Consider the following 25,452-nt stretch of genomic DNA (forward strand, 5'->3'; position numbering starts at 1 on the left):
CAAGTTTGTTCCCTGTGGCAGTGTACCTTTAACGCTGGCAGCATTTAATCGCTGTATTACGATACTTATTCGTTATATTGATATATTGATTTATTCAGGATTTATTCAGGCATGTGCTAAGTTTCGTACGTATGTGTATAATTTACCATGATTTTTTGAAAAACAAAAGGTTTAATCAAAGTCTCCGCACTTTTGAGATCACTCATTCCAATCACTCATTTCATTTATGTCATTATGTCAGATATTTTAAGTCGATTTATTTTTCCTAATACAAAGCCTCATGGTTGACGAATCCGTTTAAACAAACTCATCGCTTTCACTATGATTCAACAATTGTATACAAATTTCTTAGCAAAGATATAAAATTTGACATTACTAAAATACAGCTATCTCTTTCTTTATTCAACTACTAACATACCAAAAAAGTCGACGGTGTATGTCGTGATTCATGTGCACCTTTTTATTGTTGTCGCTTTCACTGTTTACATAGGTTTTAATTACTTTGCTTTGTTCCATTAGTTTTGTCTAACGCTGTTAAGCGCTCGCATTATATATCTTTATTCTCGCAGTAGTTCACGCTTCACGCCTGGAAGTGACGCATCGAAAACTATAAGGCCGCCAGTTGCCTTCCTTTTTATTTATTGAAGTTATACTCCTTTTGGCGTGTTAGGGAAAAATTATAATAGTAAATTTTTACGATGCGCACGCACACTGTCACAAAGAACCGACACCCTGAAGTTAGAATAGTCAATATTTTAAAATAAAAAATTTCCATTTCTTTAATTATATAGAATTATTTTTTTGTGATATTTATATATTATGTACTTTATTTTAAATACCTTTTCTATAATGTTAGTGTCGTTTTTTCAACAAACGTAAAATAAGGCAAAAGATAAAAAATTTAAAAAGATTTATATCGTTACGCCAAAGAAGTATAATATAACTTCTATCGCGTGTAGACAAGTACACATTCATGTTTTTTTTAAATCTTATTCGTACTGTATTTCTGTAAACTTGCAAGGAAGTGTTAATAAATAAATAAAAACAATAATATAGAGGCATTATCGTATAAAGGAATTGAGAAACTGAGAAATAAACTCGCTTGCAACGTTACGTTACATCACAATAACTAACAGTATTCTCTATCTGAAATGATGTTTCATTTGTTTCGTGTCAACTTGCTTCCACAGATTATGACCTTGACACGATAAACTATCGACTTAACGGCATTCATGTAACTTTCATAAAGCTTACATCAAAGTAGCGTGTATGTCAGTCTTTAAATTTCACGTTTAGTTAAAAATAATACACAATGTTACTCCATATTAAGTTCATATACCAACCAGTGATTAATAAAACCGATGCAAAAATGTTTTTTATAGCATAGCAAACAAGCCTACGGGACGCCCATAAAGGGCAGTCATCGCAGTCCATGGAACCCCAGTATAGCGAGTGCGGTGTCGGCCTTTAAATAAATAAACATGACATAACATTATCTAGTTAATTTAGCTTAAAATAAATCGTAACTTTCAAAATTCGAATACACTGGATTCTAAAGAACTTGTTCCCCCTACTAATACAAATATCATGCCTCGTAAAGTACTACAAACAAAACAATACTTAAACTACATTTAAAAATGGAATATTTGAGAAACTATTGACAACTTTATGAAGGCAGTATAAAAGATTCTAGCACCGTAATTTCTCTCTTCGACTTGTGATCGCCGTATTTATAATTCCATTCGCTATTGTTAGAAACTTTTGTTCATTTAGTGCGAATAACAATAGATCTTAATACGTTAAAAATAGAGTTTTAGTTACGACGTCAATAAACTTAATGGCAAGTGCGGATGTAATAATTTATCTCTTTAGCATCGTAATTGGTTGAATTGCAAGTGTTTTTGTTCGACAGTATGAGAGACTTGAATCACATTTAATTACTGTTAGTTATTAGTAGTGTCAATTCATTAATCAAAAGGTTAAAGAATATAGTTTAATAATTCATTATGTATGTTTTTAACGGGGTGTAAAAAATAGCATTTAAAGGATTAAATTAAAAAATTAAATCTTTGCCATTTTCCAAAATTCAATAATCAATACTCAATACGCAAAAGCGTCTAAAAAGCAAACATTTACGTGAAAAAATACTTCAAAAAGTTCCCAAGGACCAGAAACATTTAAAAGCCAGCACAGATTATTACTCGCATTCTTACGGGAAAAGCAGATAATCCTGAGCGTTCAATATTCTTGAAACAACACAGTCTCAATATTTTTGTTCTATATTTCAGTGCGGAATCCCGCACGAGGAAATAAAAATAGGTTGAAACGAACACTGCGGAATGGACGCAAAAGATGGCTTTATATTCGCAACGTTTTTCGTCATTTAAACGTTACACTCTTACTATAAATGTATTGCTTACTAAGCTTACTAAACCTATTAATACTCCCCTTTTAATGTAAAATAGTAATTATTAACGTACAAACATAAACGTTTATTAGAATTTAGTGTAGTTTAGCGTAGTGTAGGGATAGAGGGACTTGGAAACATTTATAGGCTTTTATTATTATTATTATAGTACTACTCTAGTAGTACTCGAATAAAGGCTATTTTTATTTAATTATCAATGTAAACATATATTAGTAGAATTTCTACAATGTTATTTGTCCATATTTACCGAGACAAAACTATAATGAATTTATTAGTTATTGGGCCCAATCATAAACCTACATATAAAACATAGGTCTCATACACGTGATCTAGAATCTAGATCGACGTGTGCTCTATTTATGCGGTATCATTAAGGTGAGTGGCTCAGCACCAAGAAGCAAGGAGGTTGACAATTCAGGTATAACATTACAAACCGGAAATAGACCATGTACTGTAAAATTATCTTGTATTTTTCTCTTATACATCATAACAACTTTAATACGAATTTGTACTGATAAACATATCGTATTATGGTAAACTGTATTGTATCATTTAGCATAAATGTAAAAAAGTCTGACATAAACGACGTACGACTTTTTTTGCAAGAGAATAATTCCTTGCATTTTCAATTTTATACGGATGTAAATATTATCCGTAGATTGATAAAACTTTACACCAAAAATAATTTGTTTCTTATGGTAGGGGAGCCCAAGAGGGGATTTCGGGATTTACTAAAGCGCGGCAGATTAATATATAGGGGGATACCTTGTACCCGGTTAAGTACCTCCACAAAATATGAGGCCCATATATAAGGCCGCCCGTGAAGGAGACAGGATCAGATTAGTAAAAAAAAATTGACCATCAGAAATTCCCGAGCGCGTCAGATTAAGGTAGGGTGAGTTAATTACATCCTAAAAAGTGTATATTCCACTAATCTGACAATTTGAGAGTGACGGAAAAAAAGGGGAGGGCAACAAAGTTGTAAAAAAAAACCGTCATCTCGACATTCTCGAGCGTAGCTAATTTTTTTTTATTTTGAAGGAAATAATTCAAGAATAATGAAAAATATATAATCTGACGATTTCCGCAAGCCCAAATAACAAAAAATCGTCGATAATTAAATGCGTGCAGCTGCGTGATGCCTACATTTCCTTTAACCGATCGGAATCTACTAAACGGCGTTCTAAATATTTCCCTCAAAATTACATTTCCTGTGAATTTGAACCGATTCGGACCGATAGATTTTGAGAAATTTTGAAAAATCTAAAAAAAATAAGAAATATTTTTTTTTAAAGTGGTTTCTTTATTGATCAACTTCAAAAACTAATCCGCCTTTGAGCTTGAAAAACCACGTCGATCGCCACCAAGCTCGTCAAAAGCGGTTTATTAGTTCGATAGATATCGTGAACGAAAGAAACCCGAAAAAGTGTTTTTTCGGGATTACTCCGAAATTTGTGGTTCTATCAATTAAAATTGCAAAATCACTTATGATGATGATAAAACTGCGTCGAATGCCGCCAACCGCGTGAAAATTGCTTGATCCATTCAAAAGTTATTGCGGTTTGAAAATTCCAAAAATAGTGTTCTATGAAAATTCTATCAGACTTTCGAGCTGGGAGAGCTCAAATGCATAGACATGTTATTTCTTTGAACTCAGCGAGCTCAAAATATCAATTTTAAGTGCCCAGGAATGGAAGTAGCGGGAAGTTGCAGGAATGGCCCTTTCGGTGAATCGTTTTTCTAAATTTTTTTTGTCAGATCAGGCGAATCCCTCTAGATAATCGTCAGATTATGAGACAGTACGTTTAGAACATAAAGATGAACCACATATATCTTAATCTGACGCGCTTGAGTATTTCAAAATTGCGATTTTTTTTTGCATATTATGAAAATGGCCGTGGGTTTGCGTCCCATCGAAATCGTCAGATTAGTGAATGAGAGCTTTTTTTTGGTGCACTTAACACTCCCTTAGAAAATCTGACGCGCTCGATAAAAAATTTTTTTTTTTCATTTTCAACCCTTAAATACAACCACCCGCATCATGCAAACGATCAGATTAACATACGTACATTATTAAAAATACGTAGGGCATAGATGCTATCAATATCTGACGCGCTCGAGGATGTCCATGCAACAGTTTTTTTTTACATATTTAACTATCTATAGCCGCTTCCCCCACCGATGAAAAGGAATTTATCATATAACATTTTTTTCTTCTTTTTATCTAAGCTTTGCATCCCAATAGGTCTCTACGACGCTCGAGTAAATCCCCATTTAGCATCGTGGGCTCCCCTACCATTATGCACAGTGCAAATAAATACATTGTAAAATTATGTTGTATTTTCTCCTATATTATAACAACTTTAATACGAATTTCTACTGATAAACATATCGTTATGGTAAACTGCATGGTATTTAGCATAAATGTAAAAAGTGAGACATAAACGATGTATTGCAGTTGAATAATTTATGAAATATTCCTTGTCTTTTATTTTAAATTCGGATGTTACTATCATCCGGACATTGATAAAACTTTACACCACAAATAATTTGTTTCTTATACATAATACACATTATAAATTTAAAGACCTTTTTTGTATTTCGTGTGTCAGTTAAAGTGGCTATTGTATAATTGTTAGTTAAACTTTTACAACAATAGGCTTCGACTCGCGACCCTTGAATAGATTTTACTTTTAGGTTAATTTAGTTGTTATCTATGCCATAAACAACGGAAGATCGGTAGTCATCTACAAGTGGTTCCCTAATGTTGGGACTAGCGTCTGAAGTCCTAAAGTTAACTTTAAAGACACCCTGTACCTCGACACTTGGCACGGACAATAAAGGTTCCTGCTGTCGCACTATACCTTTGTTTATCATCTCTTTATGTTTGATTAGTCTCTATATTATTATATTATTGTAACGTCGACTAATTCGCTTCGGTGTACGGTAAAATTATGACCAATTTGTGTTCCACCGTCACATATTTTGTATTATTTTTATTAAATAAATAAAATTGAGTAATAAATAGGCGAGTGGCATTGTGGATAAGCAAGAAGGTAGACTTGATCCACCAATTGGGCTTATTGGATTATCGGCGCCGTGCACACGTTGCGAAAGTAGCTAAGTACTGAAACCATTATGTTACATCTGATACTTTTTCTACATATTTATTTTTTCCAACCAGACTTTGGAAATATATTTATCAGATCAATAATAATAATAATTTATTTATTTGCAATAATTTCGTATATCTGCCACACATAATGACGTTCAAATTTGTCTTCCATAATTAAAATGTAGAATTTTACATAGTAGTTACATATTACATTACATTATCAATCATATCATCATAGTCAATTTTTATATTATTTTATCATCAGATTATTAAATTATCAAACAAATATTAATTATAATGTTTCTCTCAAATAATCTTAAGTGGAATAATATTTTTTTTTCATAAGTAGCATATTTCAATGTGTCAACCACAAGGTGTGGTGGGTAATTCAATGTCTCAACAATGAGGTGCTATTTCCGGTAAAATACATCTCAGCACTGAGTACTTATAACAAATAAAAGTTATCAGTCAAAGATATAATCATTGCTTTCTCTTATATTTACTTCAGTGTATTTGTTTTTGTATGCCGTAAATAAATACGCAAAAAATCTCTGCTCAATATTTTGTTGAAAGGGACAGTAATGAGTGCAACAGTTGGGGACTCGGACCACATTTTTATGTCGGATATAGTCAAATTTTTGGACCAATATCTCCTTGCCGGTTGACAAATTGTTTTTACAAACAAGTTGGAGTACGAATACACGACCCCTAGTGACCCCAATTCTAGTTCTGCCCTGTTTCAAATAAATTACTGCACTAATAGACTTATTGACTATATGATGTCATATGTCACAAGAGACTGCCACTGTACTATCGTAATTCCGATATTTTGTGCATTTTTATATTCTGACTAAAATTATACATAAATTACATAAGTAGGTACTTAGAAAAGTAATTAATAAATCTTATTACACATTATTTAAACCCGATGAAAATTGTCAACCAACAGGTTTATTCTTAGTAACACTAACTTAATTGTAATCTGCCATATTCCATACTTCATGAACAAATAGTTAATTACTGCGACATAATAACATATCCCTCTTACTAATTCGCTGTTATAATTCAAGGCTGTATGAAAATATTTTCATAAAATTCTTCAGCTTATGAATGCTACAATCAAAATTCAGAGCGTGTTCTCACTGTGCTATTCATTTATAAGTTATATTGGAGTCGTGAGGCGGAAGATATCAAAAGAAATATATATACAACTCCCGTTCGAAGGCCTTAGACGATAAGCTATAAACAAGATAATAATATTTTTAGAAGCATTTTTTTTCCTTTTATGGCTCTGGCACGGTTTGTATATTAGCCTTAGAAAGCACTCGCCCGGTACCGCACAACCCTACCAAAGGACGAGAACATATTTAAATTAAATTAAAACTTGCCCTCGAACTGGGAATCGAACCCGGTACCCCTCACCTAGCTGCCACTTAATAAGACCGCTAGGCTATGAGGCCCTTAGAAGCATTATTTAAAAGGCATTTGACGACCATTGTTGTATAAATTACAGAATATATAGAAATATATTTTAGTAATTACAGTTAATCTCATATACCTAACGTCTCCCTATTTAACGACAAACTCCCTAAAGCGTTGAAATCACTAGACTTTGGTTGGCTACCACACAATGATACATTCTACATAGCATTCTACCCAGTCTCAATAACGAAAACGAACAAATACCAAGAAATACTTTTTAAGTTGTCGAAATTAGTTAAAACTGCGGAGCTGTGTACCTACGTTTTTTTGTCGCTTAATTGTCCTAGCGAGATATAAACTTGACTGTCGGTACTAGTCATACGTACCGAACTTTCCAAGAAATCCGTTATTTTTTTTACAAATTGCATGCTTGCATGTGCATTATCACGAAGATGCCTCAATATCGCAAGATATTAATTGAATAAGAAAAAATACAACCTAACTATTGGTACAGTACCTACAAAAATAACAGACAACGCAATAGCGTTCAAATAAGTACGAATTGTTTTTATATAATTACTCATAATAGTCTGAAATAAATTTTCTTGCCATTTAACGGCAACTCTTTGTAATATCAAAATAGGCACAGTCCCTTGAGTGTCGTTATATAGAGTGTACACTGCAATTTATGACAAGTATTGTCTTTGTTTTCGAACGAAACATCACTATAATATTAACCTTGATTTAATAGACAACAGACAATATTTATTTCATAAACAAAAAACCACCAATGTTTAAATATCGAACGTATCTATAATAATAGAAAAACGTATTAGAATCTCACCCAACGGTTCCGTTCAGCGCGTTGACCAGCCCCGGCCTCTCATAGCACATATGCATACCAGCTGCCCCGCCACCCACTTTATCACCACCGAACGAAATTGTTGCAAATTATTTATACACTTAGACACAATACAACTGGCACTTTAATCGACACCACGTACGAACATTTTACGTCACTTAAATTCTGTGATTAGCTGTAAAGAATAATTTGTTAACTCAAGCCGCGCTCGAACACTGTCCTCAAAACTTTAGCCGAGTAATCGGACAGCTATTATACACTTTTATACGAGAAATTTAAGCAATAACCCGAAAGAAAAATAAGTCATTCAAATAGAATTCGTAGTTTATTAGATTATTGTATAATTAAATTAAATAATACATCAGTGATACTACACTTAGTAGGTCTTGGGGCTCCAGATATCTGTATCTGTTTCATGATCTGCCTGACACACGCCATCGACTTTTCGCGCCTTAGGCAAGTGTCAAATGCGCACATAGAAAGTCCAATGGTGCACAGCCGGGGATCGAACCGACGACCTCAGGGATGAAAGTCTAAGAAGCCACTAGGCCAATACTGCTCATCTCTTGTACAGAGCTGTTATAAACTATACCGTACTGTCATATACCATCGTAAAGTTTGTGCTAAGTCAAATCGACAAAGTTTTCGACCGTCAGGATCAATTACAAGTAGAAGCTTGATAATTTTATTATTCAACTCGACAGGTAAAAGGGAAGAAGCGTTCATTTAATTTTCACCAGCCTTCCTATTATATTACTGGATTAAAAAGTTTATGAACGGAAAAGTGATTTTTAGAACTTTAAATTTCCCTTTTAAATTGTATTTGGTAATTAGATTCTACTAACACCGTTGAATTAGCAAGTTATGTTCCGTTATAAAACGTTTTATCAATGATATAAGATATATTATCTCGTTATCATGCTTTCTTATCATTAGACCTTAAGCAAAAGAAAGCTATTGAGTTTTTATATATTTTAAATTGCGTCTATACATCTGAAGGTTATACATATACAGAGTAGTGTTGGCCTAGAGGCTTCAGCGTGCGATTTTCATCTCTGAGCTCGTAGGTTCGATACCTGGCTATGCACCAATGGACTTTCTTTCTACGTGCGCATTTAACATTCGCTCGAACGGTGACGGAAAACATCGTGAGGAAACCGGCTTGCCTACCCAAAGTCGACGGCGTGTGTCAGGCACAGAAGGCTGCTCACCTACTTGCCTATTAGATTGAGAAATGGTCATGAAACAGATACAGAAATCTGAGGCCGAGACCTAAAATGGTTGCAGCGCCACTGGTTTGTTTTGTTTCGTTTTATGTATATATAGATTAATTCCCCAATTATGCGCTAATAATATTTACACATCACGTTTTTCCTCCAAAATCTTGTCTAACCCACATTCTGAACACATTAACCTACTTTAATGTCGAGGTCGAAAAAACTTTGTCTCGTCAATCAGTTTCTTGTTTTTGGTAATTTTAAATAACCTTGAAAATAGACAAATACTTTCAAGACGTTAAAGAATAGCAGGTAAAGTTGTATTGTCCTTCATTAAGGTTCCTTAGGGTAAATAGAATCATTTAAATGTATTTCCTGCAACAATGTGTCACAAAAAACTTAAAATTTTAAGAGAATTATGTTATACAGCGCTATAAACTAAACCGAATAACAATTAAGGACACCTACTGCTTGTTTTAAGACTTAAAAAAAAATTAAATATCAAAAATAAAGTTTGTCTTTGTATTTAATATTAACCATTACTTACATCTGTTAATCATAGATACAACCAATAACCATAAGGTCTAGTCGGTTTCTCTAACTTTTCTAATCTAATTTAACTTCCAATCTCCAGTTATTGTTTCTATTGTGTGAAAACTGACGTGTTTAGAAATTCTAATATAGTTAAATAACAACAACACACAGCGATTTGTCATTAATCATAATCCCGATTTCAGCGATCGAGCGCGTCACGCATGAGTCAACATCATGGACACCGTATCCGTTTGTCTTACAAAAAAATTACGCCAGAGCGCACTATTCCATCCAACGATCCAACACTGCAATCCAAATGGCCACAGATTTCACTGCGACGGCGCTCCGGGCGGGTTGACAACATGCGCGCATTCCGAGTCACGTCACGTTCACCCGCGTCCGTGCGAAAACCCGCCAAAAGTGAGTGTTCGGACGAGCCGAGTCGTTAGATACATACGTCTGCACGCCGTGAGATGTCGAGCGCGACTGCCGTCCGCGGGGCGTGAGGCGGGGAGGTCCGCGGGTGAGACGCACGCCGTTCGCAGGTTATCGTCGAGTACAGATAATGATGTCAAAAGTGGATCAGACTAATGCTCTCTATTATGTTATAAACGTTCCAAATAACGCGATATTGCAGCATCAAGAACGATTCCCGCTCTCATTGTAACAGATTCCACATTGTTCCGATCTCATTTAAATAGCTGATAAATTTATCGTCTGTCGTAACGTAGGCACCCAAATGATTAAACCCAATGGTACGGTTTGGCTAAGAGTTTTAAAAATAAAACAAATGAATATTGAACACCGCGATCAGCCTGCATCACTAATTGAAATAAGTTTGGCGCCCACCTTGACATCAAGCGCTGGCGGCCTGTGATCACGACAAACAAAAACTCACCTTAACTTGTAATCCCACGGCAATAAATCGCTTTGTCCACAATGAGTTCTAAGCCTGATCGAAATTTGTTGATTTTGGGACTTTCCGAAAATGCGCCGTATCACGAAAGCGTTTGAGTATTAAAAGCTCTGTCGGTTCATGTTAATGACACGTTTGGATGTCTCGCACACTTCCCTTCAATATTATCTCTCACAAAATAGGGTTTAGTTTTCATCAACTCGACTCCGGTCCGATTATGTTTCCTTTTAGGAAGGTTTTGTGTGGTTGAATATTTTGGTTGGATTAAGAAACGGTTTTCGTTTGATGAATGTATCAGTCGGCCGAGGTTTTGTGGCGAATGTTGTGAGAGCGGTGACGTAGTAGTGGGAAAGAAACAGGATAAAATGGCAATTACGAGTTTGCTCAATATGTGCTAAGCTTGCAAAGCATGATCAATTAGCATATCTAACGAACTACACATAACTTATTCTAATTAAGTAGGGCAAAACTTACGAAACAATCTTTAATGAACCGATTCGCGTGATATTTCAGTGGAGAAATTAAACAAAGAACAAAGACCACAAACATTGCTTTCGTCAAACAAGTATTGTGAACCATAATCCAATGACTGTAAATTGCTAATATGCCGTGACCCAAATATCACAAACGAAGCTACTACGCGACCGTAGCGGATATAGGCGTATGTCCCAGGGGTGAAGGGGCCAGAGATATAGGACCGACAGGGGATCGAGCACTCTCCAACGAGTGAGGCTTCGCGCGATAATTTATTAGCCCCATTGATTTAATTGCAACGATCCTTGAAACCGTCCGGACTCTGGGACACTGAGAAACTTACCTATGTAGATCGACATAAACCTACAGACTAGAGAGAAAACTTAAAATAAGCAATAAATGATAACTATAGATCGCAAACATCTACAACAACTTTGATACTCAATATTTTGTATTTTATACGGGATCCCTGCAATACACCATTAAAATGTTTAAACTGCACAAGAAAATAAAAATTAAGAAACGTTGCTCCTCAACGGTAATTCCTCTGCACCCTTTACAAGGCCCCTTAGCGGGCAGGTGCGACTCAAAGATGGTAGCAACGCACGTGGGATTTTTGGACAACAATAGATTGTCAAATTTCAATTAAAATTAGGAGCAGGTAGCTTATTGCCTAAATAATTCCTAAATACCTCCAAAATGTCAACCATATCTTTTAATTATTAGAAAAACTTACATAGACGTTTGAGCTTTTACATGTAAATATTTATTAATTACATTGAGTTCGCCAGAATCCTGTTGCCTTCGTATCACGGTTAAATATGCATTCAAATGGCCCTCGCTCTGGGAATTGGCATGCTTCTGAAGAACCAATGTAATGTAATATGTTCAGTACAATGCTTTAAGTTTAGGCAAACTACATAGATAATTGTTCTAACTTCAACTCACTGTCACTGAATTAACTTAAAACGAAGTGCTTCGTACATGCGATTCGAAGTTAAATCTAAACACTCAAAGATAAACAATTGTTTTCCAACACGTCAACTAATGACGTCAACGCATAGATAATAAACATGGACAAATTACTATTATTTTAAAATCTAAACTTGTTCGTCACATGTTTATTCTTCAATACATAAATAAAACTTTAATAATAATAGTCTCTTTATTTCAAATACTTTTACACTTAAATACATTTATATTTCTATCTCATTCTTTTTAGGGATCTGTGTGCCCTTTTTTGGCAAAGGTTTCCTCAAAATCCTGCCATTCCTGCACTGTGCCACTCTCTGCCATGTACCTGCTGTTTCCTAAATCTGATCTATCCATCTTCTAAGTCTAAGAACACCAGTTTAGTACTTTCTTCCTCCACTTTCCTGTTCCTGTTGTCGTGTGCCCCGCCCATTTCCATTTAAGTTTATTTATTTTTATTGTAATGTCTGCTACCATAGTTGTTCGTGTTAATGATGAAGTCTTAATTTTCTCTATTATTTTCTTCCCTATCGCACATCATGAATAAAACTTTAACGGATATTAAATAGCTGAAGAGCACTCGAAACATCGAGTTATGTAATTAATTCGCGTTTAAACCAATATATAAAATAATGTTGAGACATCGCTACCACTGTCTAGACACTAGTTGGCTGCGTACGTTATTACATTAAAAAGTAGCACATTTCCCAAAGTGTAACGAAATTTGTTCAGCGATTTATTTATTTCGTACTCCTTCAATTTAAATGATATAACCAAAAACTAAATATACAGCCAAAGACGAAATACATAATATATACAAAAAGTCTACATAACCATGTGAATGCTGAGGAAATTCAACTTCTTGATACAACAGGAACAAGACGCCTAAATATGACTTATCATTTTGAGTTAATAAACCTAGTGTAGTGAATGTAAGTGCAAGTGCGGTATCTCGGAGACACGAACATAGTGTCAAAACATTAAGACTGTTAATGAATCTTAGTATAAGCTATTCACTAGTATTGTAGAAAATTAAATCAACATAATATACTTATTAGCCATAATTACTGTATAGGTTAGATTGTAATTCATGTTAAGACGCACTCTCTTTTGTAAACTTTATTGTAGGATAAAATTTACAACTGAAATAATAAAAATTTTACCAACGGCACCATTTTACTATAGAGAGACCCTCTATAGAAAATAACGGCAGTTCGCATCTCATACAAAAAAACAAAGTACTTCAAACAAGTATTTTGAATAAAGAACCCGGGTTAGTACGCGTATGAGGTGAAAATACAGAGCCTCTACTAATTATGTATCTGGCAACATCACTGGTTGCGAAACAGAACCTAAACTCCACTAAGACAACTCAACTCCCAAGTCTTGAAAGATAATCACATTTTGTACTCCAACGTTCGCAATTATAAACAAATTGGCGTCATTAATACACTAACAGCATTCACGACGTCTAGTGAATTCTAAATTTTATTCATATACCCAAAAGCAATAAATATAGACCATCAAGACCGCGCAGAAACTACATTATATGCATTAAATTAACATTTGATTGCAAACAATTATATAGTGATATTTTTCCTTTATCAGTTCGCAACGAATACTCAAATTTGACGTCACTATAAGGATAGCGAGAAGGTCAAGGAATGACGTAGAACGCTTTATATAGCCGAAACATTACCATAGGATTCGTACAAATAAGTCGCATTAAATTTTTTACTTTGTACAGATACACAATATCTTGAGGTAAGCCACAGTTAAAATCGCTATTATTATGGTGATATATACATTTAATAAATAATATAATAAGAATACTGAAGATAATTGCAATAATCTTATGAGTCAAACTACAACTTAAAGAAACATATAACATTTCGTGGAAGGTGAGCCAGGAACAAAGACAACAGACCTTGCATTTATTGAGGGGGTGGGCGGTGGGGGTGTCGTAACTGATGTACGTTTGAATTTTCCGTCCTCGTTGCTTTGTAGATCCGTAAGTTACCACTAGACTCCACAACAATGGAACGAAGAATTTTAAGTTGAAATTATGTTTGTGTAATAACTATATGGTTTATGTGCAAGCGTTTCTTTGTTACGCTATAGGCTTAAAGATAAAACAATGTATGAACATATAATTTCGTAACAATAACTAATAATTTTATTCTTAGATAAGTTAATAACCAACAGTTAAATTACTTAGTAAAATAACCTGAATAATGATTTGAATAATCCTTCACCAATTTTTTTTACATACATATTTGTCGAGGTTAAGCAAATTTCTCGTGTCTTCTAATCGTCGGATTTTACTAAATAAATTTCGTTTCTGAATCTTTTCCTTTCTCTATACACCACAATATATCTATACTCTATACAAGCAAGCCTGTAGGACCGATTCTCTCTATATACCAAAACCTTAACCCTTCACCGACGTGAAAAATAAAAAATGACGATTGCGCTGTATTTTTTATTTGGATGAAAAAAGTACGAAATAATTATCGCGACAAGAGCGCTCCAGGTTACAACTCGCAGAGTCCCCTTCACTCTTGCGTAGTGCTAGGGGTCTAACCGACCCCAAAACTATTTGAAATCGAAACCTGCCACCGGAAATACTTATGCAACAAGTATCACTAGATATATAGAAATTAATGATAGCACATTATACCGAAATATTAATCACCAAACTGAAATAACCTCAACACTGTTTTTATTAAGTGTTTGTCTCTATAAATATTGTCAATGCCACTTCACTTGGAAACGCGATACTTTTTATACTATGTGGAGATTTCAACATACATTACAAACCTTGAATAATTGTCTTATAATTAAAATGTTTTAAAAACGCGTTGCTATAATCTAAGCAGGTAATGGAATTTATTTACTAAATTTACGGAAGCTATTATACCAAATATCACTAATACATTAATTAATCCGATCAAAATCCGAATAAAATAGCTGAATCGCCGTTTTTGCGAATGGATATGAAATAATTATGGCGTCGAACAGGGCACCCGCAACCCCCAACCCGCAGCGGGGAGTCTCTCCGGCCCCTAAGCGGTGCAACCGCCGAGTATTACCGCGAATATGACAAAAAAGGGACTTGTTGCTTTATCACTGCCACATTTTTACGGGCGTCGATTTAACATACTGTCGTGAAGTTTTATGAATGGCCAACTTCGCTGACATTATACAAAACAATTCTATAATGTACTGAGATAACTTTTAGCAATTGTTACATTATTAATTGGTTTCTAATTACGCCTTTACTGCATGGTAATTAGGTCTAAATCACAATGCACCAGTTTTTCTTCAGTTAAGCAGTGAAAATAATATGGTCTCAACGTAGTAACCCATTTTTTTAGAATGGAAGTGACACCCATAGACACTAATTGGTACGCTTTATAAAGGACCCTAAGTGGTTCGGAATACTTCAGTGGGCAGCTATGGTGGTGCGCGGCAAAAAACTATCTTAAAAAACGCTCAGTTGCGGAACGACGGACGTCGAGGTGATACCTATAATTAAGTCTACTAATTACATCTTAATAAACATTTTTATTGTTATACCAAAGACTTTTACTTGATATTTATCGTATTTTCTTAGTGTATTGTTAAATCTATCCCTCTGTACAGGATTGTTGCTGATTATTAAGTAATACTACATCAGCATAACAGGAATTGTTATGACAAATCCTATCGTGGGACACAAGTCAGTCCGTCCATCTCAATACCTCTAACGCGGTATTTATCATCAAAATTCAATAGATTTAATTTAATTTAAGATCTGTTATAGTATCAATCAAATATACAGTACTTACAATTTTCTTAACCTATATAGTAATAATAAAAAGAAAATTAAAACAAATTTAAAAAGTTTGGTCTCTGTGGCAGTGTGCCTTCTCAGTAAAGTTCTGTTTTGAAAGTAAAATTCGGTGTGTAGTATAAGAGGACAAACATACTAAAACTGATTATTTTCATCATTAACTTGAGACGAGAGACAAAGGTAAAAAATTCAAAAGCTATTTTGAGCTTATCGCCAACGGATATTAAGCATTTAGCCATATATTACCATTGTTCCTACAAATGACTAAATAATATTGCTTATGTGTATAGTTAAAAATAAATTCAGTTGTCTCCCCTATAATGCGGTCCGGGTCAACCAAATTCCTGTTTCAATATATCAATCAAAATATCAATTAAATCTAAAAACTAATACAGAAAATATCATCTGCTTCCCCGTATATCATTTTGTTTGTCTTGTTGCGGAAATAGGCGCTCCGGTGGCGTATAATTCACAATTTGGTATTATTAATCGTCCCATATTACGTTACTCGTGTGACGTATACGGCATTACATTCAATATTAACTATAATTTATGCTTAAACTGCTGAACGTATGTTAATGTATGTTACATACAATATTTTATGTAAATTGTCTTAACTTTTTCAGCCCAAAACTCCTTTCCAATAACTCTAGAATTACACTAGAGTCATTTAATTCCACGATTTTTCTGCGATTTCGTCGTATAAAAGCTTAAATGTCATTCTTTGTGGCGGCGTCCATGCGTCGGGTTGACTCTCTCCCTAAAATATGGCGAGTTGACGATGGCTGGCCATGCTTCATACTCATGAACGGGTGCTACTTGTGGTGACTGGTCGGACTTGAATTCGTGTATGCGGTGATGTTAGTTATTTCGACTAAGTATTTGCGAGTTGTTCCCACGAGAATGTAAGGGCGTGCTCCTATTTCACCATGCCTCCTGCTGATAGAGGACAAATCTTTGTTTTTAATTTATTTTATTATGATTAATTAACTATTGATTACTTAAGAAGTCATGTGGAACATGGTGTAAAGGTTGCAGCTCCTTACAAACACACATAAGAAAAGTACTTTTATCACTGGCTGGGTAATGTTTTCTTTATCAATAAATGCACCATGCAAAACAAAAAATTACATAGGAACCAGTTATTCCTAAACTTAAAGCAACGGCTAAATCTAGCATTTCCTGCCAGTGAATGTAATTTTTTTAATTATCAAGGAAAAGTAAAAAAAAACGTTTAACAATGTCACTTAATGACACTTAAGTAACTACTGAGTTTCTCTTTTCGATAGCATCTATCGAGTATCGAGTGTAAAAATTAGTAAGAAAAAGTATGAAACCGTCACCGAATGGGTTGTTGCTAAATAAATATATATTATAATTACAATATTGAATGTAAAGATATATTATGTGTGAATTATTTGAGGCTAAAAGCTACACACGAGTTTAAACTTAGATATTTCTTTGAAAACACATACACAGTTAAATCAAAAGCGGAAGTGTAAATCGTGGGCCAAATCTCAAAACTTTTAATAAGTTAAAGGATCTCGAGCATCTCGTTGCTAAATATTTTGTAAATTGCACTTAGGAATTGCTTGTTGCAATGCAGACGGCTCGTGGTCTTATTATAACGTATAGATACAAATTCTACTTATTTAATAGGAACTGGTACCTGCGACTTCATGGAATTTATTAAACCATTGTTAGACATATTGAACCAATATAATCTGTATGTATTTGTATAACTTAACATTAAAATGTAATTAGTTAACATTGCCGTAAACGGTATTTTTAATCTTAATTTATTAATAATTAATATCGATATAAACCGATTATACCGATACCCTATTGTTGACATATTGAGCTGTGCTAAAACGAAACTATAGTCAAAAATAATCATATCCTGCTCAATTGTGACTTTCCTAATTTTTTGTATTTCTTATTCATTAATTGCGTCGTAATTCATGAAACCGTGAGATTTTTTTAAGATTTGGTTATGCACTTCCTTTTTTAGGTATTTTCCAATCGGTTCACTCTATTCAAATCTCTTCAGACATTTGAAAAACATAAAACAACATCTTGGAATACACGTAATCGACAATCTTCCAACTATAAATATAAAATATCGCAAGCTAAGAATAATCCCCCGTGCGCTGAGCGGCAATTACTAGCAGTGGTCAAAGCCGGCCTCCGAGATTAATCAAGAAGCAAATAGGTGTGCGAGATGACGTCACGGCCACCGCCTACCTGTTGATTATAAACTTACGTTTGACGTTTTGAATTATTAATTCTGGAACAGGTATAGACTTAATATAACCGGAAGGAAGGAAATGCTTCTGACGCTTTTTTGCGGCAATGGACTTTTTTATCGTCCTATCGTGAGGAGTCAAAAATTGACGGCGTATTTCAGGCACAAAAACTGATTGTCCATTAATATTAATAAAAAAAGGTACAAATCGAAGACCATGTAGCGAGAGTGTGTAAAATTGTTAATGTGTCTGAAAGTTTTGCGAAATCATTTGTTATCAATGCCGAAATAATTAAAACATTCCAATTTCGGAGGCTAATAATTTTTGGGTCGCGAGAGTGAGTGAGCTATATTTTATATAATGTTCTTAATAAATCAAGAATAACTCTAAAAAAATCGTAGAATAAACTATTTCTAATATCGGTATTTCGTCATCAGTTTGTGAATTACCCAAATCAAGTCATATCACTTCGTATGATTGAAAATATTGAAAGATTTTCTTCAAGTCTCGCTGAATGGCCATATCATGCAGTAAGTATGTGAGATTAAATAGGTCAACTAGCACTGGATTTGCAACGTATTAAAATACTAGCTGGTACATGTTTAAGAGCATGGAATAAGTGAAATTGGCTCATCAAAATCTTTCATACCAAAACTAATTTTATGCATTCTATTAAGGGGCCATTCAAGTAATACGTAAGCAGAATTACTGCAATTTATTCTGCTTTATTCAGCGACTGATACAAGTACTTCGAAAACTGAAAGACGATAACAGAAGATTTACCCCCTTATTACAAGGAGAAACGAACCAAAATCCCTTAAAGCGCTCCAAGCACATCTGCTTTTAATAAGGAAGTTGCAATGATTTATACGGTTCTAATTAAACGGTTATTAACTCAACAAGTTAGTGAGTTTTCTATTCAAATTATACTTGGTGATTAGACGTTGTTAATAATTTTTTATAGTGGAGTGAGATTTTGATTACGAAATTTATTTGTAAAAAATAAATACAGTGGACTCTCGATAATTTGAATTCTTCCCTTCAAAAAAAGTCGATAAATCGAATAAAAATCAATTTTAATTAGTCCGCTCTTTACGAACATAAATTTTACGGCAAACTTTAACGTCCGTAGTCACGATAGAGTCCATAGTTAGTGTAACTTGTTTCGAATTTAAATATAAATTATAAATACTTGTTTAAACGCATTACCACCAAACCTCATGAACACTTTATCAATGCCAAGGTCCTTAGGTCATATTGTTACGTAATTATCTTTATGTAATATTTAGCTTGTATTACAAATGCGAATGTATTTATACCTTTATAATCATGCTAATTGAGCATTAAAATAAAAAACAAATATATCAGTAGCGCTACAACCTTTAGGTCTGGGCCTGAGATCATTTGTAAATCTAATAGTCAAGTAGGTAGCCTTCTGTGCCTGACACGCCGTCGACTTTTATGGTAAGGCAAGTTTCTTCACGAAATTTCTTTCTTATGAGCGAGTGTTAACTGCGCATATAGAAAGAAGTTCCATTGGTGTACAGCCGGGATTCGAGCCTACGAACTTAGGTGTGAGAGTCGCACGCTGAAGCCACTAGGAAAACACTGCCCTCAAATTCTCTCTGCTCGATAATTGAGCATTATTTGTTTAATTATTTTTATAACACACAAAAGTATAGCACAATATTTGACATTTTTCAGACAACTGTTCCACTAGCGAGCTGTTCACCATGCCACTTGCCACAAAGGCGGTTACTTGAAGTGCTATACGAATATAAATTTATCATATTAACAGTGCACAAACAGTGCTAATTAATTCGACACGTGATAACAGAGGAAGCATGTGAGCGGACTAATATTTACGTAATCGAAACTGTGTGTATATCTATTTTCAGTGGCACTTCGAATATTAAATTAGTTGAACACGGTTGGACTGCGTCTAAGGGTGACTGATGCATAAACTAAAAAGTCGTTTTGTAAACAACGATTGCATGCTCTTTTTCAAGGGCAAACAAGCGCTGCAGGTTACTAACTTACCAAGAGGTTTGGAAGTATATTGCCGGAATTTAAGGTGGTAAGAACGCATTTCTCTTAAAGTCGCAAATGCTGGTAATACTTGTAATGGCAGCTGGTTCCATAAAGTGGTGGTGCGGGGCAAGAAGTGTCTTCAAAAGCACTCTGTCGTGGTCAAGGTGAAACGGGTGAAATTTTACATTATTTACGTCCGTCCGCTATTGAAATTTAGCCGCAAATAAAAGAGTTCTTCCGAACACTCCCATCTTACGGCAGGCGTCATATGCACAATTTATTACTTGCGTATCTTGCGATACGACATGTATCGACAATTAAACTACAAAATGCATTAGTAATAAACAGTTTGCAAACTGGAATATCAAATGATAACACATAACTTTCTTCGTTTACGCTTTTTCCCATAGTATTTATTATTATTTTTTCATACTTCAGTTGTTCCCAAAGCAGAGAGCAATTTCGTTTAAACGAATCAGTAACAGATCGGATGGATGAATAGCAGATATTCATCCATCCGATCTGTTGGAACTTAGTTTCATCATCGAACGTGGAGGCGGAATACGAAATTCCACCTGTATCACCTCGACGTCCGTCGTTCCACAACTGAGCGATTTTACCGCCACTATATGGAACCAGCTGCCCACAGAAGTATTTCCAAACCAATACGACTTAGGGTTCAAGAAAAGAGCGTACCAATTACTAACAGGCCGTTAACAACACATGAGCCTCCAGCCCCTTTGCCCATTCATTAAAAAAAAACGAGATCTTACGACAAACTTTTCTTATGCCAAAAATAGTCCTTACCTTCAGTTTTACCGTCCCATTAGAGCATTTCAAAATCACTTTAAGGCGAGGGCTTCAGAGGCGCCCGCGCGAAGCCCATTAAAACCGACACGTGGCCTGATTTATGGGACGCGATGACAAACCATCCATCCAATGTTTTATGAGAATACGTTTACGTAAACGTCAATCACGATTTCATCTGAACACTTAATTTACCTTGAACTTTGACTATGTGGAGGAGGGTAGGTCTATGTTTTTACGAGCCCGTTCAGCACCCGCACGCTTAGGCCCTTTGTCAATCAAATTTAAATCTAGCTTCGAGTGCTGAGCTTTTTCTGTATGCAGTTTGACATATTTGACGACGCTCGAGATGAGATTGTGACTTGGATCTGTAATATACTCTATATATAGAGTTTAAGGAATATCACATCAAATCAAAATCATTTTTTCATATAGGTACACTAGGTACAATGTACACTTATGAATGTTAAAAAAAGAAATACATATTATTTGTAAGGAGCTGCAACCATTACACCATGTTCCACATGACATCTTAACTATGTAATTAAATATTCCTATAGTAAATGACTGGCAATACGTTCTCCACGTACGAGGTGCCTTCCCCAATCAAGATGTACTTTCTGCACCTGTAGCGCTGATTAAGCAGCCTTTGATTTAGTTGTTTATTTATTACAGTATACCACATCATACATATACGAACTCCTTTACAATTTAGATAAACATAAATGTTACAAAAATACAATCAAAATATATACAAGATAAAATAAAATACTAGAAAATTTTGTCTAGCAGAAAAAAAAATTACCAGCAAAATAGCTGGTTAGGTTCGAGAAAGGCACTTAACAATGCTTTCGTTGTTAACTTAATATCATTATTAGAAGACTCTGTAATAAACATCTACCCTCAAAACTTCCGCGTTTATAATTTTGTAACAATGTTTTCTTTGCTTTCTAAATCGACATCGGAACTCAATCAAAATTCATTTCAAACTAAATCTTAGTGGAACAGATTCCCCTCAATGTTTGTTGGAACTTTAAAGTTCTTAAGTTGGCGGCTAAGTTATCTAGAACAAACCCTTTCTAAGTGTTTAAATGGAAAAATACGATACTCCAACCACAGGACTTTAAATCAGACTCTGTATTTGGATTTAAACTAGAATGCATCGCAAATCAACAAACAAACACAAAAATATTAACACAATTGTGAAGAACTAACTTATTACTGTGAATTTGATAAAAAATATCTTATATAAAAACAACAAAGAATACGCTTGCACGTGACGGTAACAATACCCAAGACGGAGGTCAATCAATTTAAGAGTAAATAACACGAGCATACAAAAATAGCCTACCACAGTACCACAGGAACGCGACAAAACAAAGCAAGCCATATAAAACAATTTGTTGGAAAGAATGTTGCAATTAAAACAAATTTGAATTTCAAAAGGTATTGTAATATCCAGCTTCTTGTAGTGTTTACGGCTCACCAACACCACAACACCCGTACAAACGTCCTACACACAACCGCTCCGTTCGGGTGTCGGTATACGACTGACAGTCTGACAAGTGACAAGTGCGGTAGGCGCATGAGACAACCAAGCAACACTTGATTTAGTCAATACACTACATGTATATTATATATATATATATATATTTTATAGAACGGGGGGCAAACGGGCAGGAGGCTCACCTGATGTTAAGTGATACCGCCGCCCATGGACACTCTCAATGCCAGAGGACTCGCGAGTGCGTTGCCGGCCTTTTAAGAATTGGTACGCTCTTTTCATGAAGGACCCTAAGTCGAATTGGTTCGGAAATACTTCTTTGGGCAGCTGGTTCCACATAGTGGTGGTGCGGGGCAAAAACTGCCTTGAAAAACGCTCAGTTGTGGAACGGCGGACGTCGAGGTGATACGGGTGGAATTTCGTATTCTGCCTCGACGTCCGATGATGAAACTCAGCTGCCTACATTTATTACCTATTTTCCTTTTCGATTCGAAATTTAAAAATACCTTTTTGTATCCTTTAATCCCTTATAATAACGGCTTAAAAAATCCACAAAAAACATTTCATTCCGTGAATAACGCTTAGTCAGCGGCCTTAAAATTGGACCAGGCATTGTCCATATTTTCCCAACGCCGAGCATAGGACAATGGCGACTCGCCGAAGACTGGAGAGTAATTAATAGCTCGTAATCGTAAACAGTGGATGCTCGCTTGTAAATTTCAATACAGCTAAACGCGACACGTTGAGGCTAATGCAAGATTATTATGTTCAGCAACAAAGTTTCCACCGCGTTATTGCTTATTGAACGTGTAAGTACGTCATAATTTTTAGCCTTTAAAATTCCGTTGGTGATAATTTAAGATTTAATGTGCGTCAAAATTTTGTATCGAAACATGCGTCAACATTCAAAAATAATTTATTCATATAGGTAACATAATGTACACTTATGAACGTCAAAAAAATAAATATATAAGAAATTCTTCTGATTTTACATTTACTGTCAGTTCTCAAATCAAGGGCGTAGAACGGAAGAGAAGAACGTAGTTCAACAAAATAAAACTGGGTTTGGCATTGTATAGAGAGTGTTTCTCGACCGCTTTTAGAATACTATTTACTATTTTTAATATAAATATTTTCTAAGTTTTAGGAAGAAATTTCTAAGAAGTTGTTAACGAAACATAGTAAGTAACTTATCAAAACAAAAATATTATATTCAAATTCCAAATACGTAATTTAAAAAAAATCCCCCAACAATTAAATTGTCCCCGTGTGAGGTGGGGGGGCCCCACGATGGGAAACACTGCAGTATAAAGAGCAAACTTTTAAAATGGAGTCACCTAGTTCAATATAGGCGAAATGACAGCTAAATATCCGCCTTATCCGCCGCGGTTATCTTGTAGAAATTTGCTGATTATTCTTATTGTATTGAATATAACTGCTTAATGAAAGATGATATAAATGAATTTCGGGAGGTCTAACAATTTTTTTATTTTTTGATTCGTGTAACTGTTTTGGGATTATTTCGGTGGTGGCAATGATAGGAACTATTGATACTTTGTCCAGGGTCTACATCCTTTTAATGATATGTATTATTATTATTGAAATTATACTTCTTTTGAAAGTGATGACAGTAAATTTTTTGAAAAGATTTTTATCGTGTTACGCCAAAGAAGTATAACTTCAAACGCGTGTACATAAGTACATTTTTTTAAAGCTTTATCAATTAATCCATACAACAATTGTTTAGTTTATATTTCTTAGTAAGTATTAGTTGTGTTAGTATAAGTTCAAAAAATTATGACTAGTTTTGTTAGTGTTCTAGTATTTGTACGGCCCCTTTTAGGGCAAAAGCCTCCTCCATAATAATCCGCCTTGAGGACAATTAAATGTATGTTTATCACACGACCATATTTAACGTGAAAATTGAGGTTAAGTGCTAAATAAAATAATGAAGAGATGTATAAATTAGTCAACATGACCAGTGTTTATGTCCGCGGTTCGCGGCCGCTGACACCGCGCCGCGTGATATACGCTCGTCTCTTTCTTACGAGTGCATAAATCGATAAAGACTATCACTATCCTTCTCGCACATTGATTTACGGTATAGCTTTTACATAGCTACTTGTGCGTGTAGTCCGTTTATAGAGAAGCTATAAAATAATTATACCTTCCATTTAATTACGTAAAAAGTAAACATCGTTCGTTGAGTAAAATACGTAATTAATGGATTCCGATCGAGATAGTACAAGTGCGGTTATGTTCGTATCCTGTCATAAATTGTAACTGGATGTTAAACTATTTATTACATGTTTAGCTACTAAGTATTAGTGCCATATAATTAGCCATACACGTGCGATTTGACGATTAAAAAATGACATTTGACATAGACATAACATTTATTACTAACAAAACACACACAAAATAACAATAATCAAAGAAAAAAATAAAATAAAAAATATTATGAGAGATATATAAAAAATATTTCTTTCGGTTCGTTTCAAGTGTGTTATGCGTGTATGCAGTAGTTGTAATTGGCCCTGGCTCAGTATTATGCTGAGGAGCAGAATGTTCCACAGCGCTGTTCATTCTCCAAGAGACCACAGCAGCTAGTTTAGCTAGCATTTGAGTTTGTTATCTGTGCTATGAACTTTCATATGACAACTTTCAATACTCCTAATATAACAGTAGTGAAATAATTCCGTAGGGAATTTTTAAAGAACTTGTAGGAAACACATTTCTGTGTCTGTTGAAGTTTACTTCAAATAGATTTGTTGTTGAGTTGTAAGACATATGACATATGTCTTGTGACAAACTTCTCAAATATGTCGTTTCCACCACTATATATGGTGGTGATCTACTATGGAACCAGCTGCCCACTGAAGTATTTCCGAACAAATTCGACTTAGAGTACTTCAAGAAAAAAACCTATTCTATACCGGCAACGCACACGGGAGCCATCTGCCATTAATGCATGGGCGGCGGTATCACTTAACATCAGGTGAGCCTCTTGCCCGTTTGCCCCCTATTCTATAAAAAAATAAGGCATCTGAAATCCTACGAACTGGCAGATAATAGTAACAATAAATACA

General features: G+C 34.8%; 1 protein-coding gene across 7 annotated transcripts in view; it reads right to left on the reverse strand.

The window, feature by feature from the left end:
- The window catches only part of LOC125051513 (AF4/FMR2 family member 1), a 201,447-nt gene that overhangs the window by 94,476 nt on the left and 81,519 nt on the right, over positions 1–25,452 (reverse strand). For 4 of the 7 annotated variants that reach the window (XM_047651868.1, XM_047651865.1, XM_047651866.1 and 1 more), the window contains exons 1-2: positions 9,592–10,052; positions 7,810–8,002 (exon numbers count right to left, since the gene is read on the reverse strand). The exons of 1 other annotated variant lie outside the window; for it this stretch is intronic. In XM_047651868.1, coding sequence (XP_047507824.1) covers positions 7,810–7,865 — 56 coding nt within the window. In that variant the 5' untranslated portion in view covers positions 7,866–8,002; positions 9,592–10,052. Of the gene's footprint in view, positions 1–7,809; positions 8,003–9,591; positions 10,069–25,452 lie in introns of those variants that run through there. 2 more of the 7 variants (XM_047651864.1, XM_047651863.1) reach the window with 2 other exon arrangements.

The sequence above is a fragment of the Pieris napi genome, chromosome 8, assembly GCF_905475465.1.
Source record: "Pieris napi chromosome 8, ilPieNapi1.2, whole genome shotgun sequence".
Classification (NCBI taxonomy): domain Eukaryota; kingdom Metazoa; phylum Arthropoda; class Insecta; order Lepidoptera; family Pieridae; genus Pieris; species Pieris napi.